General features: G+C 39.2%; 1 protein-coding gene across 1 annotated transcript in view; it reads left to right on the top strand.

Annotated features, from left to right (window-relative positions):
• STX12 (syntaxin 12) overlaps nt 1-19220 on the top strand; it is a 43015-nt gene that overhangs the window by 13903 nt on the left and 9892 nt on the right. Inside the window, exons 2-5 of the mRNA XM_047083392.1 lie at nt 1228-1297; nt 2808-2907; nt 12941-13078; nt 18800-18843. Of these exons, the coding sequence (XP_046939348.1) occupies nt 1228-1297; nt 2808-2907; nt 12941-13078; nt 18800-18843 (352 nt within the window). The remainder of the gene's footprint in view (nt 1-1227; nt 1298-2807; nt 2908-12940; nt 13079-18799; nt 18844-19220) is intronic.

Raw genomic sequence — 19220 nt, 5'->3', positions numbered from 1 at the left:
TCAGATTCTGTCTCCCTCTCTCTCTGCTTCTCCCCCCGACTTGTGCTCTGTCTCTGTCTCTCTCTCTCTCTCTCTCTCTCTCTCTCAAAAATAAACATTAAAAGAAAAAAACAACAAGCAAGCAAACAACAGAAAATAAATAAAACAAAATCCCAATCTCTTCAAGCGAATGAATGAATGAATCTATTTTCTTTATCCTCCCTGCCAACCAGCAAAAGAACAGAGAGCAGGATAAAAAGGAAATCAAAGGGTCAACTACACTTCAAAAAAACCCACAAAACCCAAAAATATTTAGAATAAGAAAAAAAGAAAAGAAATCAGCGCTCTACTTCTGTTACACAAATCAGTAAGGTATACGGGGCCATTCACATTCCCAGGCAGGCTGGTGTTAGAGTCTTTCTTCTTATTGATAGATGATCACTTCCTCTGGACCTCTGCTTTCCTAGTCCAGGGTTAGAGGCCTAAATATCTAGAATTTAAACATGAGCTAGTGTTAGCAAAATATCTAGGAAAAGATAGAGAACGTTATGTGAACAAAAACACATATTTGACTATAAGACAACATAGGTAAAAGAACATAGGCCTTAGAGTTTGATGTACCTGTGAGTGAATTTTTTGCCTTAACACTTATTGTGTATCTTGACATAATTAACTTCTGTAAATTTAACTGATATAACTTTTCTAAATGTATTTCCTCATCTGCAAAATGAAGATATATCTACTTCGGATTGTTGCTATGAAAATTAATAAAATAACGCCTACAAAGCTCCTGATATAGTGCCTGGCACATAGAGGTGCTCAGTTAATAGTAATTTATTATTGATAACAAATGTACATTGTCTTTCCCAAAATGTTTGCTATAGAAAAATTGTTTTATGAATTTAAATTTTCATTGTTAGGAGTTGATATTTGGTATTAAGGCCCCTTCCAAAGGTATTGAAATATTAAACCAGCACCATGGGAAATCTAGAAAATTTTGGAAGTTCTTTGAGAATGATGAACGAAACTGCCACCCCCTACTTGGTGACATAGCTACTCTATAGGAGAAAGGTGAACCTCGGTTAGTTTCAGAAGGGAATGTATATGCCAAAGTTTTGATCACAGCATGCTTTTTGTTAGTTGCATGAACTTATTCAGGATGTGGAGAGAGACCAGCGATCTAAGAAGTACGGTGCTCATGATGAATGTATTTTTCTTTTAAATAAATCTTTTTCCCCCTTTCCCTAGCTGCTCAGATAAAGAATTTGATGAGCCAACTAGGAACTAAGCAGGACTCAAGCAAACTACAGGAAAATCTGTGAGTAGCTTCCTAACAAGGTTGGGTTTGGTGAGGGCCCTCTAGGATGCACTTACTGTCCTTGCTGCATGGCAGCTCACTTAGGTTTCAGGCCTATGGAGTCAGAATGACAGGCAGTGGGACATGAAGTAATAGTTGGATCTAGAAGAGGGGCACCAAAATATATTCATGGTTTGTGATCTCCATTGCCTTTCAAAATCCTTGAACTCCGATTCTTTCTTCCTTGGGCAGTTTAGGAATTTGAGGAAGTAGAGAAGGGAACTCCTACCACTGTTAAACTATATTCTGCCTAAATGAGCCTCCTTGTTGGCACAGGACTCCTGATGATCTGCAGAGGTCATCTAGTCTAGTGGGATTTCCAATTATAAACACTAGAAAAATGTATTCCGAATGACCGGAGGGGCGTCTGAGGGAGAGGAGAATGGACTGGTAGTAGGGACTCATGAATCTTTTTATTACATCCTCCTTGACTCCATTTCTGCTTTCGGAAATTTTATTCTTCATCTTTAAGATATGTTGAAGGATATTCTGTGTTTCCTGTCCTTGATGGTGTGAATTGAGAGACTGACTTACTACTCTGAGCTTTTTCTAGGGAGATGTGAAAAATCTTTGTGTTGGTCATGTGTTAGTCATGTCTGGGAGGTTCAGGCCCTTAATTGACTGCCTCTTGTTTTGACTCCCTTGTCTTTTAATCTTGGAGGCCCCTTTGCAGTGAAAAAACACTAACGATTAGTAGTGTGGTTTCTCTGTCCTCCCTTAAAACCTTTGTAGAAATGGCAAGAGAGTAGAGGAAACCATGACTAAAAGGAGCTCTTTTAGGGTTTCCACTACTTTCCAATCCCACTTAATATAATGTATATTCTTTCCTCTTTAATTTCCCTTCTCTTATACTCCGTATGTGTTTTTACACAGTACAGGGCTTCTTTGTTTTGGAGGGAAGAGCCAAAAAGTCAAGCATGAAGGACAGTAGGGAGCCAAGTTTAAAGCTGAAAAAGCACCAGCTTTAAGCAAGAACGTGGGTGTAGATCTTTGGAGGTTGTTCCCTAGGGTGGATACTGTGCTTTTAGTGCATATTTCCTCCAACCCCCAGTGTCTGGATTTTGTCTCCAGTCAGTGGCCTGTGACAGGCAGCAGCTGTGCAGAACTGCCGGGCAGTTCAACGTAAGTTTTGTGAGAACTCAGTGTGTTCCAACTATTCGAGTTAGGTGTGGGGGCAGCTGCTCTTAAATTTCTATCAGAACTGCTGATAGGCTTTTCTTGTCTCCGTGAAGAGTTAAAATACCTGATCCGCAGGTTTCACTGAGGCAGGTTCTTTCTACTGAGTAACATGGTTTTGACTGAGTCGTATTTGTGGAATTTTGTGTGTGGGGGGACCTGGGCCTCTGGGAACCCATTCCTTCAAGTACTGTTTCATTCCCCGCATCGCAAGGCACTGTGAGCACAAGCTGGCACAAAGTGTGACGGCTCTTGAGCGGTGGGAATACCCTGAATCATGTCTTTTCTCTCTCAGGCAGCAGTTACAGCACTCCACAAATCAGCTTGCCAAGGAAACAAATGAGTTACTGAAGGAGTTAGGGGCCTTGCCTCTTCCCTTATCTGCTTCGGAACAGGTAGGTATTTTCTGGGGTGTGTATGTGTGTATGTTTGTTTAATAGGAAAAGACTTCATGAGAGAGAAAAAGTTTTCCAGACAAACAAAAATGAAAGGAGTTTGTGACCACTAAACCAGCCCTGCAAGAAATTTTAAGGGGGACCTTCTGAGGGGAGAAAAGATGAAAATATATATACATATATGTAAATACCAAAAGCAACAAAAGATTAGAAAGGACCAGAGAACACCACCAGAAACTCCAACTCTACAAGCATCATAATGGCAATAAATTCATATCTTTCAGTACTCACTCTAAATGTCAATGGACTCAATGCTCCAATCAAAAGACATAGGGTAACAGAATGGCTAAGGAAACAAGATCCGTCTGTATGCTGTTTACAAGAGACCCACTTTAGACCTAAAGACACCTTCAGATTGAAAATAAGGGGACGGAGAACCATCTATCATGCTAATGGTCAACAAAAGAAAGCCAGAGTAGCCATACTTATATCAGACAATCCAGACTTTAAAATAAAGACTGTATCAAGAGATGCAGAAGGGCATTATAATCAAGGGGTCTATAGACCAAGAAGACCTAACAATTGTAAACATTTATGTGCCAAATGTGGAAGCGCCCAAATGTATAAATCAGTTAATCACAAACATAAAGAAACTCATCGATAGTAATACCATAATAGTAGGAGACTTTACCCCACTCACAGCAATGGACAGATCATCTAATCAAAAAATCAACAAGGAAACAATGGCTTTGAATGACACACTGGACCAGATGGACTTAACAGATATATTCAGAACATTTCATCCTAAAGCAGCAGAATATACATTCTTCTCCAGTGCACATGGAACATTCTCTAGAATAGACCACATACTGGGACACAAATCAGCCCTCAGCAAGTACAAAAAGGTCAAGATCATACTGTGCATATTTTCAGACCACAACGCTATGAAACTTGAGATCAGTCACAAGAAAAAATTTGGAAAGATAACAAATACTTGGAGACTGAAGAACATCCTACTAAAGAATGAATGGGCTAACCAAGCAGTTAAAGAGGAAATTAAAAAGTATATGGAAGTCAATGAAAATGATAACACCACAACCCAAAACCTCTGGGATGCAGCAAAGGTGGTCATTAAGAGGAAAGTATATGGCAATCCAGGCCTTCCTAAAGAAGGAAGAAAGATCTCAGATACACAACCTAACCTTACGCCTTAAGGAGCTGGAAAAAGAACAGCAAATAAAACCCAAAACCAGCAGAAGACAGGAAATAATAAAGATTAGAGCAGGAATTAATGCTATCGAAACCAAAAAAAACAGTCTAACAATGAAACCAGAAGCTGAGTCTTTGAAAGAATTAACAAAATTGATAAACCACTAGCCAGTTTGATCAAGAAGAAAAAGGAAAGGACCCAAATAAAATCAAGAATGAAAGGGGAGAGATCACAACCAATACAACAGATATAAAAATAATAAGAGAATATTATGAGCAATTATATGCCAATAAAATGGGTAATCTGGAAGAAATGAAAAAATTCCTAGAAACATATACACTACCAAAACTGAAACAGGAAGAAATAGAAAATTTGAACAGACCCATAACCAGTAAGGAAATCGAATTAGTAATCAAAAACCTGCCAAAAAACAAGAGTCCAGGGCCAGATGGCTTTCCAGGGGAATTCTACCAAACATTTAAGAAAGAGTTAACACCTATTCTCTTGAAACTGTTCCAAAAAAATAGAAATGGAAGGAAAACTTCCAAACTCTTCCTATGAAGCTAGCATTACCTTGATTCCAAAACCAGAGACCACACTAAAAGGAGAACTGTAGACCAATTTCCGTGATGAATATGGATGCAGAAATTCTCAACAAGATATTAGCCAACTGGATCCAACAATACATTAAAAAAGTTATTCACTGTGACCAAGTGAGATTTATACCTGGGATGCAGGGCTGGTTCAATATCCACAAAACAATTAATGTGATTCATCACATCAATAAAAGAAAGGACAAGAACCGTATGATCCTCTCAATAGATGCAGAGAAAGCATTTGACAAAATACAGCATCCTTTATTGATAGAAACCCTCAAGAAAGTAGGGATAGAAGGAGCATACCTCGAGATCATAAAAGCCATATATGAACGACCCAACACTAATATCATCCTCAATGGGGAAAAACTGAGAGCTTTCCCCCTAAGGTCAGGAACAAGACAGGGATGTCCACTCTCGCCACTGTTATTCAACATAGTATTGGAAGTCTTAGCCTCTGCAACAGACAACACAAAGAAATAAAAGGCATCCAAATCGGCCAGGAGGAGGTCAAACTTTCACTCTTCACAGATGACATGATACTCTATATGGAAAACCCAAAAGATTCCACCAAAAAGCTGCTAGAATTGATTCATGAATTCAGCAAAGTTGCAGGATATAAAATCAATGCACAGAAATTGGTTGCATTCCTATACACCAGCAGTGAAGCGACAGAGAAATCAAGGAATCGATCCCATTTACAGTTGCACAAAAAACCATAAAATACCTAGGAATAAATCTAACCAAAGAGGTGAAAAAGCTATACACTGAAAACTATAGAAAGCTTCTGAAAGAAATTGAAGAAAACACAAAAAAATGGAAAAAGATTCCATGCTCCTGGATAGGAAGAACAAATATTGTTAAAATGTCGATACCACTCAAAGCAATCTACATATTCAATGCAATCCCTATCAAAGTAACACCAGCATTCTTCACAGAGCTAGAACAAATAATCCTAAAATTTGTATGGAACCAGAAAAGACCCCGGATAGCCAAAGCAATCTTGAAAAAGAAAACCAAAGCAGGAGGCATTACAATCCCAGACTTCAAGCTATACTACAAAGCTGTAATCATCAAGACAGTATGGTACTGCCACAAGAACAGACACTCAGATCAATGGAACGGAATAGAGAACCCAGAAATGGACCCACAAACGTATGGCCAACTAATCTTTGACAAAGCAGGAAAGAATATCCAATGGAATAAAGACAGTCTCTTCAGCCAGTGGTGCTGGGAAAACTGGACAGCGACATGCAGAAGAATGAACTTGGGCCACTTTCTTACACCATACACAAAAATAAACTCAAAATGGATGAAAGACCTCAATGTAAGACAGGAAGCCATCAAAATCCTCAAGGAGAAAGCAAGCAAAAACCTCTTTGATCTTGCCCACAGCAACTTCTTACTCAACACGTCTCCAGAGGCAAGGGAAACAAAAGCAAAAATGAACTGGGACCTCATCAAAATAAAAAGCTTCTGCACAGTGAAAGAAACAATCAGCAAAACTAAGAGGCAACCGACAGAATGGGAGAAGATATTTGCAAATGACATATCAGATAAAGGGTTAGTATCCAAAATCTATAAAGAACTTATCAAACTTAACACCCAAAAAACAAATAATCCAGTGAAGAAATGGGCAAAAGACATGAATAGACACTTCTCCAAGGAAGACATCCAGATGGCCAACCGACACATGAAAAAATGCTCAACGTCACTCATCATCAGGGAAATACAAATCAAAACCACAATGAGATACCACCTTACACCTGTCAGAATGGCTAACATGAACAACTCAGGCAACAACAGATGTTGGTGAGGATGCAGAGAAAGAGGATCTCTTTTGCATTGTTGGTGGCAATGCAAGCTGGTGCAGCCACTCTGGAAAACAGTATGGAGGTTCCTCAAAAAGCTAAAAATAGAACTACCCTATGACCCAGCAATTGCACTACTAGGCATTTATCCACAGGATACAGGTGTGCTGTTTCGAAAGGACACATGCACTCCCATGTTTATAGCAGCACTATCAGCAATAGCCAAAGTATGGAAAGAGCCCAAATGTCCATCAATGGATGAATGGATAAAGAAGATGTGGGATATATATACAATGGAGTATTACTCGGCAGTCAAAAAGAATGAAATCTTGCCATTTGCAACTACATGGATGGAACTGGAGGGTATTATGCTAAGTGAAATTTGTCAGAGAAAGACAAAAATCATATGACTTCACTCACATGAGGACTTTAAGAGACAAAACAGATGAACATAAGGGAAGGGAAACAAAATATAAAAACAGGGAGGGGGACAAAACAGACTCATAAGTATGGGGAACGAACAGAGGGTTACTGGAAGAGTTGTGGGAGGGGGGATGGGCTAAATGGGGAAGGAGCATTAAGGAGTCTACTCTCCAGAAATCACTGTTGCACTATATGCTTACTAACTTGGATGTAAATTTTAAAATAATTTAAAAAAATAGGAAAGGACTTCGTTTTAATGGGAAGGCAGTGTGTGAAACTAAAGTGACTTGGCCTTTGGTGCTAGGTAGACCTTCTCTGACCCTCAGTTTCCTTATCTGTAAAATGGGGTTATGTGACTGTTGTGACGACAGGAAGAATGTATGCACCAGATCTTGCAGAGTGCCTGGCAATTAGTAGCTACTCAATATCTGTGGCTATTTTTAATAATAATGTTGAATATATTAATAAAATGAGCTTAACTGGAAAGGAATCTCAGCATTTGCATCTCTGGGGTTTGGCTAGCAGCTTTATGTTTGGTCCTGCTTTGTTTTGCATGCAGTCTCTGTAAATAATTTCAATCAGATGTTTTTCCTTTCTATTTTGCAGTTACTTTCACGTCCCATCATGAGTCACTGATAGGCCTCAGGTTGAAGAAATGCTCAGGGGAAAAGATGTCTCTTTTCAAGTTATTTTATTCAGTGGTCATTGAAATCCTTTAAAAACACACACTTTTTACTGGAGTTCATTGTTCCCTTGATGTGCCAGGTCTTTTCTTCACAGGTTCCTGAAGTCAGTGTGCCTCCTTCTTTATTGTGGTTTGACCTGTTATTCCCTATCATTCATGGTCTACCTCAAATCCTCTCCTCCTAGAAAAAAACCTTCTCCATCTACCTTAGCCTACTGTGATTCCATCTGGCTTTTTATTATTGAATTTTTTTATGATGTTTTATCTCTGATGGCTCTAAAGACAAGGCCTACAACTTCCCTATTCTGGATTGTTTTTCATCTTGTGAGTTGTAGCTAGGTGGAGCGTGAAATAATCCTAGTGTGCTGTGATCATTTAAAAAAATGAAATAGAGGCACCTGGGTGGCTCAGTCAGTTGAGCGTCTGACTTCGGCTCAAGTCATGATCTCTCAGTTTGTGAGTTTGAGCCCCACATCAGGCTCTGTGCTGACAGCTCAGAGCCTGGAGTGTGCTTCGGGTTCTGTGTCTCCCTCTCTCTCTGCCCCTCCCTGACTCGCACCTCTGTCTCTCTGTCTCTTTCTCTCTCAAAAGCAAATAAACATTGGGGCGCCTGGGTGGCGCAGTTGGTTAAGCGTCTGACTTCAGCCAGGTCACGATCTCGCGGTCCGTGAGTTCGAGCCCCGCGTCGGGCTCTGTGCTGACTGCTCAGAGCCTGGAGCCTGTTTCCGATTCTGTGTCTCCCTCTCTCTCTGCCCCTCCCCCGTTCATGCTCTGTCTCTCTCTGTCCCAAAAATAAATAAACGTTGAAAAAAAAAAAAAAATTAAAAAAAAAAAAAAAAAGCAAATAAACATTAAAAATGTTTTTAAAAATGAAATAGAGTAGAAATATCAGAATGTATACCATGTATGGGTACCTGGGTGGCTCAATTGGTTAAGCATCCGACTATGGCTTAGGTCATGACTTCACGGTTCGTGAGTTCAAGCCCCGCATCAGGCTCTCTGCTATCAGCACAGAGCCTGCTTCAGATCCTCTGTCCCCCTCACTCTCTACCCCTCCTCAACTAGAGCACATGTATGCATGCTCTTTCTCTCTCTCTCTCAAAAATAGGAGCACCTGGTGGCTTGGCTGGTTAAGTGTCTGACTTCAGCTCAGGTCATGATCGCATGGTTCATGAGTTCAAGCCCTGCGTTGGGCTCTCTGCTGTCAACGCAGAGCCTGCTTCAGATTCTGTGTCTCCCTTTCTATCTGCTCCTCCCCCGTGCTCCCTCTCTCAAAAATAAACATTTAAAAATAAATTAATTACTTAAAACATGAAAAAACATGTGTGCCATGTAATAAAGGGAAATATATATTACAGAAAGCTTCCATTTCATACATATATGTATATATGGCAGTAGGTCAAGATGTCACACTCTTCTTTTTTTTTTTTTTTCAACATTTTTTTATTTATTTTCGGGACAGAGAGAGACAGAGCATGAACGGGGGAGGGGCAGAGAGAGAGGGAGACACAGAATCGGAAACAGGCTCCAGGCTCTGAGCTGTCAGCCCAGAGCCCGACGTGGGGCCCGAACTCACGGACCACGAGATCGTGACCTGGCTGAAGTCGGACGCTTAACCGACTGCGCCACCCAGGCGCCCCTCTTCTTTTTTTTTTTATGTTTATTTTTGAGAGAGAGAGCTGGTAGTGGGGGGTGGGGTGCACGCATGAGCTGGGGAGGGACAGAGGCGAGAATCCCAAGCAGGCTCTGCATTGTCATTGCAGAGCCAAGATAGGGGGTTTGAACTCATGAACCATGAGATCAGGACCAGAGCGGAAATCAAGAGTCAGATGTTCAACCAACTGAGCCACCCAGGTGCCCCCCCAAGTTGTCTCATTCTTACTGCATGTCTCCATCAAAAAGTTTGAAAATGTTAGTTTAACCCATACCTGAAGCCTATGTTTAGTCTTTGGAGTTTTGGCGCCCCCTTGCACAAGAGAGGAGCCAAGACTAGGTGCTTTGTCGTGCTACAAAGTAGCTAGGATAAAAAGTGATCTTAATGTAATCAGCTTTGGTTATCCTTGTGTGTGCTGCTCAGTTGTTACTCATACTGATATTTCACTTAGGGACCAGTTCCCCTTGCCGTCCAATATCCCCATATTGTTCCCAAATTACCCCTTTCCTCTTCCCAGCTGGGTACTTACGGAAAACACACTTGTAGATGGTTTTAGTAGTAATGAAAAAGGAGTTAAGGGTTTGATGAAAGCTGAGTGTTGAAAGTACTGAAGAGTTAAATAGTAGCCTAAACAAAAATAGTTAAATCCGCTACCAAAAAAAAAAAAAAAAAGGATTAAGTGTATTTCAAAATCAAAAAGAAGTTATTTTTGGATCATGCATGCTGTTGTTCCCTTCCATTATCTTGGGTCATTAGGAACACAAAATAGATCTACAATTGTAATTCCTTGATTCCCTTCCCCTGTTGTGCTGAATACCCTTTTCCCTTTCGATTCTTTTTTCATCTCATCAATCTTAGCCTTACCACCATCTTTTTGCTGCAGTTCTGTGTATCAGACCATATATCCTGCTTTTGGTCTTTTTTCACCCTCATGTGCTATCAGCAGTGATCTTCTATTTGCCAAATATAGTGGCCTTTTTTGAGTTTTGGTTTTTTTTTAATTTTAGAGAGAGAAGAGGGAGCATGAGCAGGGGAGAGGGGCAGGGGGAGAGAGAGAGAGAGAGAGAATATCTTAAATAGGCTCTGTGCTCAGCATGGAGCCTGATAACGGAGCTCGATCCCGCGACCCTGGGATCATGACCTGAGCTGAAATCAAGAGTTGGACACTCAACCGACTAAGCCACCCAGGTGCCTACCCCCTTTTTTCTTTTATTTTTGTTTTAATGTTTATTAATTATTGAGAGAAAGAGAGAGAATATGAGCATGGAGGGACAGAGAGAGGGAGAAACACAGACTGTGAAGCAAACTCCAGGCTCTGAGCTGTCGGCACAGAGCCCAATGTGGGGCTTGAACTTGCAAACCGAGAGATCGTGATCTGAGCCGAAGTTGGACGCTTAACCGATTGAGCCACCCAGGCACCCCCCCCCACCGCTTTTTTTGGAGTGTTTAGTCACTCTTCTGTTTCATTTGAAACAGCCCATCTTGCCTATACTGAAACTTTCTTCTTCTTTCCATGATCCCCTTTCAGTCTGTCCCCCAACTCTGGTATCCCTTGCTGGCTTCTTTTCTCTTTCCCTAGATGGAGTCTCAGCCTCCTTCTCTGACTCTTGGTCTTCCTAGAAGTGGGCATGTCCCAAGGCTCTGCCATTGACCCTCTAATTTTCTCAGCCTCTGCTTTCTCCTTCAAGAGGCTTATCCACTTTTATGAGCTCTCTGTGACCTTTATGAACTTGACCCCCAGATCTTTTCCCAGCCCTAGCCCCTAACCTCTAAGGACTAGGCCCATATTGCCAGTTCCTGTTCTAATATCCCACTTTAATCTGCTTTTATCAAAAATTATGTGTTGTCTTATACTGAATTCCTCCCATTTGACCCAAACCCCTTAACTAAGCTGATTGATAATACTTGTTGTCATAAAGAAGTTTGTGCCTTTTCACCTAATATTCCCATTCTTGCAAATTTATCCTAAGGAAAAAAGTTTGAAGAAAAAAAAACTATAGTCTGGAGACGGAGTTTTTGGATTTGCAGTCTACCCCTTCCACTTACTGACTGTGTGATCCTAGGCAAATTGTTAACTTCTCTGTGCCTTGGTTTTCTGATCTGTAAAATATATATAGTGCCTAATTTATAGGTTGTTGTATGAGTTAAGTGAGTTATTATGTAAAGTACTTATAACCATACTGATACATTGTAAACACTGTATTAATATTAGCACTTACAGTGGGGCTCACATTAACTTTATTTATAATAGTTAAAAACTGGGAACAATCTAGAAGGAATGTTTACATAAAATTTACTAGATCAACCTGGTAGAATATTATGTAACGAAGACCATAATTATGAAGAGTATGATAACATGGAAAATGTTTATGATATACTTAAAGATAGTATTTTTATGGGGCACCTTGGTTGGCTCAGTCGGCGGAGCATGCACCTCGTGATCTCAGGGTTGTGAATTCAGGTGCCACGTTGGGCATGGAGCCTACTCAAAAAAGAAAAAAAATTAGTTTTGGATAGTGAGATTAGGGAATTATGGCTTTTCCCACTTATTGTTATAATGTTTATGTGAAAATAAAAAATCCCAGAAAAGGAGAAACTTTCTTCATCTAAATTTGCTTTCAGTATTACCATAAGTCTCCCATGTGTGATATTTGAGTCATTCTTGACTTTAACCCCTTGCTGCACAGCCATTCACTAACTCATAAAATTTATTAAACTCATGTCTTTGCGTTCCCATTACTGATACAATGTCCTCCTAACCTTTAACCTAGAATATTGCAATACTCTTTTTGACTTGTTTCTTTTTTCCATCCCATCTTGTACACCGTGACTACTTTTTCTTCTAAATTATCATTTTGTATCCATCACGTTTCTTGCTCAGACATTTTTGTTGCTCTGTGTTCTTCAGAAGTTGAATCCCAAACTCATTAGCTTGGCATTTATCTTTGACCACTTGAGTTCTTACTGATTATACCTGCCTCTGAAGTCCTATAGTATTAATTGATTATAGCAGTTATTTATAATGAGTTGTGACTTGTGTGTCTGTATCCTTTATCTGTAAGTAGATGGTAAGCCGTTTGAGGTCAGGGATGAGTTTTTACTTCTGTGTTCTCAGCACATAGCAAGTCCTTTCAGTATGTGTTTTTTGAGACATAGAATCAGTAAGCTTAGCAAAGAGAGCCTGTAATAAAGTAGTTTTCAGGTTCTCAAAGATTTTAAGCCTCATTACAGTATAAAGGAAAATGATTATCATAGTTGGGGGGGGAAGGTATGTACTCCATATAGATGAATAGTTTTAACATAAAACAATCTCTTTGGGGTTCATTCTGGGCCTAAAGTTATTTATTCCGCTTTTAGATTCTCCAGGGAACCAAAATTCTCAATTGCAATTCTCTCTGAAATTACCTTACAAGGTAAATGACACACAGTTTCCAGGTTTGTCAGAGGAAAGAAGGAAAATTCAAACTTGGCCTATGGTATTAATAAGGGATTTAAATTAGCAAAGAACAAATGTATTCATTTAAGGAAGACCTTATTTTATAGTAATTTTTTTGGTTAGAAATCTTGAGGGGGACTAGTTTTGCTTTTGATGGGAATTAAAACCCAATTATTCAGGGTTAATGTGAAATTTCAAGTCCTTATTTATTTCCTTAGCGCCAGCAGAAACTTCAGAAAGAACGCCTCATGAATGACTTCTCTGCAGCCTTAAATAATTTCCAGGCTGTGCAGAGAAGGGTATCTGAAAAAGAAAAGGAGAGTATTGCCAGAGCAAGAGCTGGATCTCGTCTCTCGGTAAGTTTATTCCCAAAAGAAGGCCTCTGCAATTTCATGATGTTCTTTTCCATGTTGTTGGGTTTTTTTTTCCTCCTGACTCTGACCATTTTGACCATTAGCTTTTGTTTATTATCCCCATCCCCCCCACACACACACACCTCAATGATAATAAACAGAGACATTAGCTGCTATGAAAATGCCAGATTGGTACAACCTATATAAAAAAATATGTATGCAGGGTGCCTGGCTGGCTCAGTCAGTAGAGCATGTGACTCTCAATCTCAGGGTCATAAGTTCAAGCCCCACGTTGGGTGAAGAGCCTACTTAAAATAAAAACTAAAATAAAATATGTATGCATATGGTCAAAGACCAGAAAGGAATATGCACAAAGTTTTGAAAAAGTGACAGGTAGAATTGCATGTAATTTCTTTGCTATTATATTTGTCTTAAAGACTTAAAAAAAGAAAAAAATGAATCTATTTTCTAGAATATAGCAGGCAAGGTTATTTGGACTAGACCTCTCTTTGAAATGAACTAATACTAAATTTTATCAGAAGTATAAAAGAGTCATGAAAATATTAAGGTCAAAATCTAAGAGAAGGTGAGATCCATAGAGAGAGGTAAGCTGAGCACTAAAACTGCTTTTGCATGGAGTACATTTACGGACGACAAACTTGAACTTCAATTTTGATGTTTTTATGGCATGAGGAGGAACAAAAGTCAAAACCCAGAGTACACACAAGGTGGGGAATCTAAAAGAAGGTGCTACTCCAATTAAACTGGACCCTAAAAGGCTATATTCTTTTAGGGATGGGTATGCCAAAAGTAAGCCCTTCTTTCCCACAAAAAGATTGTATTAGCACTGAGCTGAGCAGGTGGTGGAGGACAGCAGGGGAGAGGGGACATTCAGACAATAAGTTGTAGCACAAAGGAACCTTGAAGCAGATTTACTGCCCAAATTCATACTACATGAATGGCCCCAAAGCCTCAAGCTTCAAGTAGTTCTGCAATGTAGAGTACTTAGGTGCCAGGCAGAAGCGAGTACACATCCTTTCTGGTTAGATAAGCCTAGCCCTGAAAGAATACCCTCAAACAATTTTGGTAGCATAATGATCAGCACTGGGTTAAAAATAACCAAGTACACAAAGAAGTAACTCTGAACAAGAACTAGTAGGAACAACAGTGAGGTGAAATAGACCTACAGAGACTTCATATATTAGAATTAGAAGATAACTGTAACTTACTGTGTTTAAAGAAATAAAAGAAAAAATTTTTAAGTCATTATTTTTTTTCTAATGTTTTTCTTTTTGAGAGAGAGACAGAGCACGAGTGGGGGAGGGGCAGAGAGAGAGGGAGACACAGATTCCGAAGCAGGTTCCAGGCTCTGAGCTGTCAACACAGAACCCAATGGCGGGGCTCGAACCCACAAACCGTGAGATCATGACCTGAGCCCCAGTCGGACACTTAACTGACTAAGACACCCAGGCGCCCCAAAGTAAAAGAATTTTGAAAACATCTACAGGAACCAGGAAACAATACAAAACTTTGGAAAAGAGTCAATATTTTCTAGAATTGAAAAATATGGAAACTAAAAACTTGATTGATGATTTAACTAGAAAATAGAAGATATTTTCTATCTTTTTTTTAAAAAAAATTTTTTTTAACGTTTATTCACATTTTGAGAGACAGAGTATAAGCAGGGCAGTGGGAGAGAGGGAGGGAGACACAGAATCCGAAGCAGGCTCCAGGCTCTGAGCTGTCAGCACAGCACAGATGTGGGGCTTGAACTCACGAACTGTGATCATGACCTGAGCCGAAGTTGGACTCTCTACCAATTGAGTTACCCAGGTGCCCTGATATTTTCTATCTTATGATATTATGTATCAGCATGTAGGACGGGGTTAAGAAGTTAAATAGGAAGAAAGATTATGAGAAATGGAGAATGAAGTGAAGGATCTAACCTAGTTTCAATTGGAGTTTCAGAATAAGAGCGGAGCAAACTTAGAACAGAGGTGATATTTGAAGAGATAATGGCTGGTAATATTTTAGAACTTATGAGAGGCACTAATCTTCAGTTTCAAAAAGGCAAACAAATCTCAAAACGAATAAATAAAAGACTTGCATGTAGATACATCAGAGAGAAACTTCAGAACTCCGAAGAAAAAGGAAAATTGTAAAAATAGCCAGGGAAACTATAGAATACCTTCAAAGATGCAGTAGTTGGATTGGCAGTTGATTTCTCAATATCAACAGTGGAAGCCAGTCAAGGACTGTCTTTAATGTCCTAAAGGACAATAACTGCCTATGTAGGATTCTAAACCCAGTGAAAATAGATATCCAGAATGAGGGCTAATTAAAGACATTTTCAGTCAAAAGTGAGTTTACTCTCAGCACACCTTACTTAACATTCTAAAAAATGTACTTTAGGGAGAAGGACAGTGAGCTCAGATGGAAAGTCTGAAAAGCAGAAAGGAATGAAGAGCAAAGAAAGTGGTAAATATGTGAAAAGACAAACCACAAACAGAGAGAAGATATTACTATATGTATACCTGACAAGGGATTAGTAGTAACCAGAATATAAAAAGAATTCCCATGAATCAATATGAAAAAGATATAACCCAATAGAGCAGTAGTTTCTCAGACTTTTTGATCTCAGGACCCTATATTACACTTAAAATTATTAGGGACGCCAGAGAGCTGTTATTTGTATGAATGGTATCTACTGATAAATACTAGAAATTAAAACTGTGAAGTTTTAAAAATGTTTATTCATTTACAAATAATAAACCCATTACATATTAACGTAAATATAAATTAGATTTTCATTAAAAATAACTGCTTTTGGATGTACTCTGGTACATCCAAATCTGTTGGTCTGTTTTGTATTTTGATTGGATCTTTTATCCACATATGATTTTTATATCATGTATTTATCATTTGGAAGATATTGATTCCCCAAGTTATGCAGGTCTTCCAAATGTTGATATACTTCAGTATACAATATCAAAAGGTAATATAGTTATCTTCAGTTTTATCAGAAAAATCTTTAAGAGACTTTGAGAGAGTTGTGAAACTCTTAAGTTCACAAGTGGTAGATACAAATTTTCCAGCATTCTGGTTTTTTTATTTGAAAGCTAGATTTTTTTTAAGTTTATTATTTATTTTGAGAGAGAGAGAGAGAGAGCGAGCGAGCATAAGTTGGGTAGGGCCAGAGAGAGGGAGAAAGAATTCCAAGCAGGCTCCTCCGCGCTATCAGCTCAGAGCCCGATCAGGGGCTGGAATTCACAAACTATGAGATCGTGACCTGAGCTGTGATCAAGAGTTGGATGCTTAACTGACTGAGCCACCCAGGTGCCCCTGGAAGCTAGATTTTTTATCACTGGCAACACACACTGTCCGTTGTTGTCCTTGAGGTGACAAGCTTACATTGTTTATCTTCAAGAACTTATCTGCCAGGGGCGCCTGGATGGCTCAGTTGGTTAAGCATCCAACTTCAAGTCAGGTCATGATCTCACAGTCTGGGAGTTCAAGCCCCACATTGGGCTCTGTGCTGACAGCTCAGAGCCTGGAGCCTGCTTCGGATTCTGTGTCTCCCTTTCTCTAACCCTCCCCTGTTCATGCTCTGTCTCAAAAGTAAATAAACATAAAAAAAGAAAAAAAGAACTTATCTGCCAAATACCCATGTGAATAACCATAGGTTGTTATACATATATCACACATACAGAAGTTTGTAATTATATATATAGACAAATTTTATGAAAAGTTTACATATTTTTTAAAGTTTGTAACAGTTTTATATATAAATTATATTAAATATGTAAAATGATGTCCCCTAAAAGGAAGTAGCTAGTTCAGCCAGCAGCTCAATTACACATGTGCTTTTCCTGGAGACAAGCATTGGATTTCTGTACAGCACAGAAGTGCTTTGTGTGTACGTCAGGTCTCATACGGAATGTTTTATTTTATTTTATTTTTTTAATTTTTCAACATTTATTTTTGGGACAGAGAGAGACAGAGCATGAACGGGGGAGGGGCAGAGAGAGAGGGAGACACAGAATCGGAAACAGGCTCCAGCCTCCGAGCCATCAGCCCAGAGCCCAACGCAGGGCTCGAACTCACGGACCGCGAGATCGTGACCTGGCTGAAGTCGGACGCTTAACCGACTGCGCCACCCAGGCGCCCCTCATACGGAATGTTTTAAAGACCTGTATTGAGGTCTTGAGATATACTTAGTTTATAATTTTAATGGCTTCATTAAGGACGAACTGGCTTTTTTGTGTATAGTGATGAAGAATACAATAACAGTAGTGCAGTTTGGTGCCATTGCCTTGCATTTGCATTAAAATGCCAGCAGTTTTATCCACCATTGTTTTTGTTCCATGAGTGTAAACATCAACACAGTGAAAACGGCAAATAACATCTTAGTATTATTTTAAATAATGGTCAAATGGAGAGGTACTCAACTTCTTCAGTAGCTATGAAACTGCAAATTAAAACCACAATGAGGTCCTATTTCATGTCCAAAAGTAGGGCAAAAATTTTAAATTCTGTGAACACTGAGGGTAGTTGTTACAGATACGATACAACAGGAACTTTCCTACCTGGCCAGTTATAGTCTGAAGTGAAGCAACCCCTGGAAAACATTTTGCCTGTACCTTCAGAACACATCAGTTCTATCCTAGAGAAAACTGTAAATTTTTATATCAGGATGTATGTATTAGAATGTTTACAGCAGCATTTTTTGTAGCAGTCAAAAATTGGAAACCCCCGAATGTCCATCTGTTGTAGAACAGATAAATGCATTATGGTGTGTTCACATACTATAATATACAGCTAAGTAAGGAAATGCATGAACCACAGTTACATTCAGCATCAGGAATGGATCTGGCACAATCTGGTTGTGATCCAATCAAAGCATGAAAGAATACAAACAGTGTGTAACTCCATGTGAAGTTCAAAATCAGGTAAAATGATATTAAATACGGATATATATCACTGTATTAAAAATACAAGAAAGTGATCACCATAAAGTCAGGGTAGTATTACTTTAAGGGCAAGGGAGGGGGTTTGTAATTGGAGAAGGGCACATAGGTAGGCTTGAGGACACTAGCAAGGTTTTTGTTTCTTTCTTGATCTGGGGAAAGCATAAAAATTAAAAAAAACAACCAAAAAAACCTCACAGTGTTCCTCTGGATGGGTTGAATTTTGAAATTTTCTCCATTTTGTTTGCTCTTTTAATTATTGCTATTATAAAAAGGCAATTTTTTCTATTTGGAATAGATTGCTCTTTTAAAATCTTTTCTTGTTTTTAATATATGCATTAGACAGATCTTTGAACTGAGTCTGCCACTTTAGTGCCTGATATGCCATAAATGTCCATTTAAAAAAATCTTCACATGTTGTGAAAGTTTGTTTCTTTGAAAGTTTTCAACTCTTTCCCTTATTCTGCCTCCATATAGATTGTAAAATAGGTTATCATGATTACTGTTTACTCCTCTCTCCTACCCATGTTCTCTCTGTCCTGTTCAGTAGGGGTGCCGTTCTGAGCCCAGATATGCTTTTAGCTACTTCACACCCATTTCCTAGTCGAGACAGATTGCCAGAGGCCTGTGTCATCTTACAGATCCTGTTGGAGCCAAGGAATGTTGCTTCTTTATACTGTAGCGAAAGGAAGCATTGTTTTGTGTGTCTGTGACGTATTTCTGGATAACAGCAGCAATAATGCCATCTGCTTTCTAGGCGGAGGAGAGGCAAAGAGAGGAGCAGCTCGTCTCATTTGATGGGTAAGGAATTATCCATACAGCCTGCTGGCTGGTAGAGATGGGATTCTGTACGTTTTACTTACCTCTAATTTTAAAAAACAATACAGAAAAGAAGGAAAATAAAGGGAGATGTGGGGTGAGTAATTTATAATCCACCAAATAAAGTTAAAAAGTCAAAACCGTGGGCTTTTCTAAGATCTTTGAATTAGGGAAGGAATAATTTCAAGGTGAATAAAAAAGCCAAAGGAATCCCTGATGTCTTTGTGTCGGGAAGAGAGCTTGGCTCCCTAGGTGTGAGTATTAACACATGAATCTACAGATCAGGATTTTACCTCTAATTCAGATTTAAGTTTTTCAAAGTTCTTGGGTCTCTGTTTACCCATCTCTAAAGTGGAAGC

This window comes from Lynx rufus, unplaced genomic scaffold, assembly GCF_022079265.1.
Source record: "Lynx rufus isolate CCGP_SWC_20201006 ecotype Redwood Valley unplaced genomic scaffold, mLynRuf1.p SCAF_2, whole genome shotgun sequence".
In the NCBI taxonomy this organism is placed as follows: Eukaryota; Metazoa; Chordata; class Mammalia; order Carnivora; family Felidae; genus Lynx; species Lynx rufus.
The sequence above is the reverse complement of the archived record's forward strand: the minus strand, read 5'-3'. Positions and strand labels throughout refer to the sequence as shown.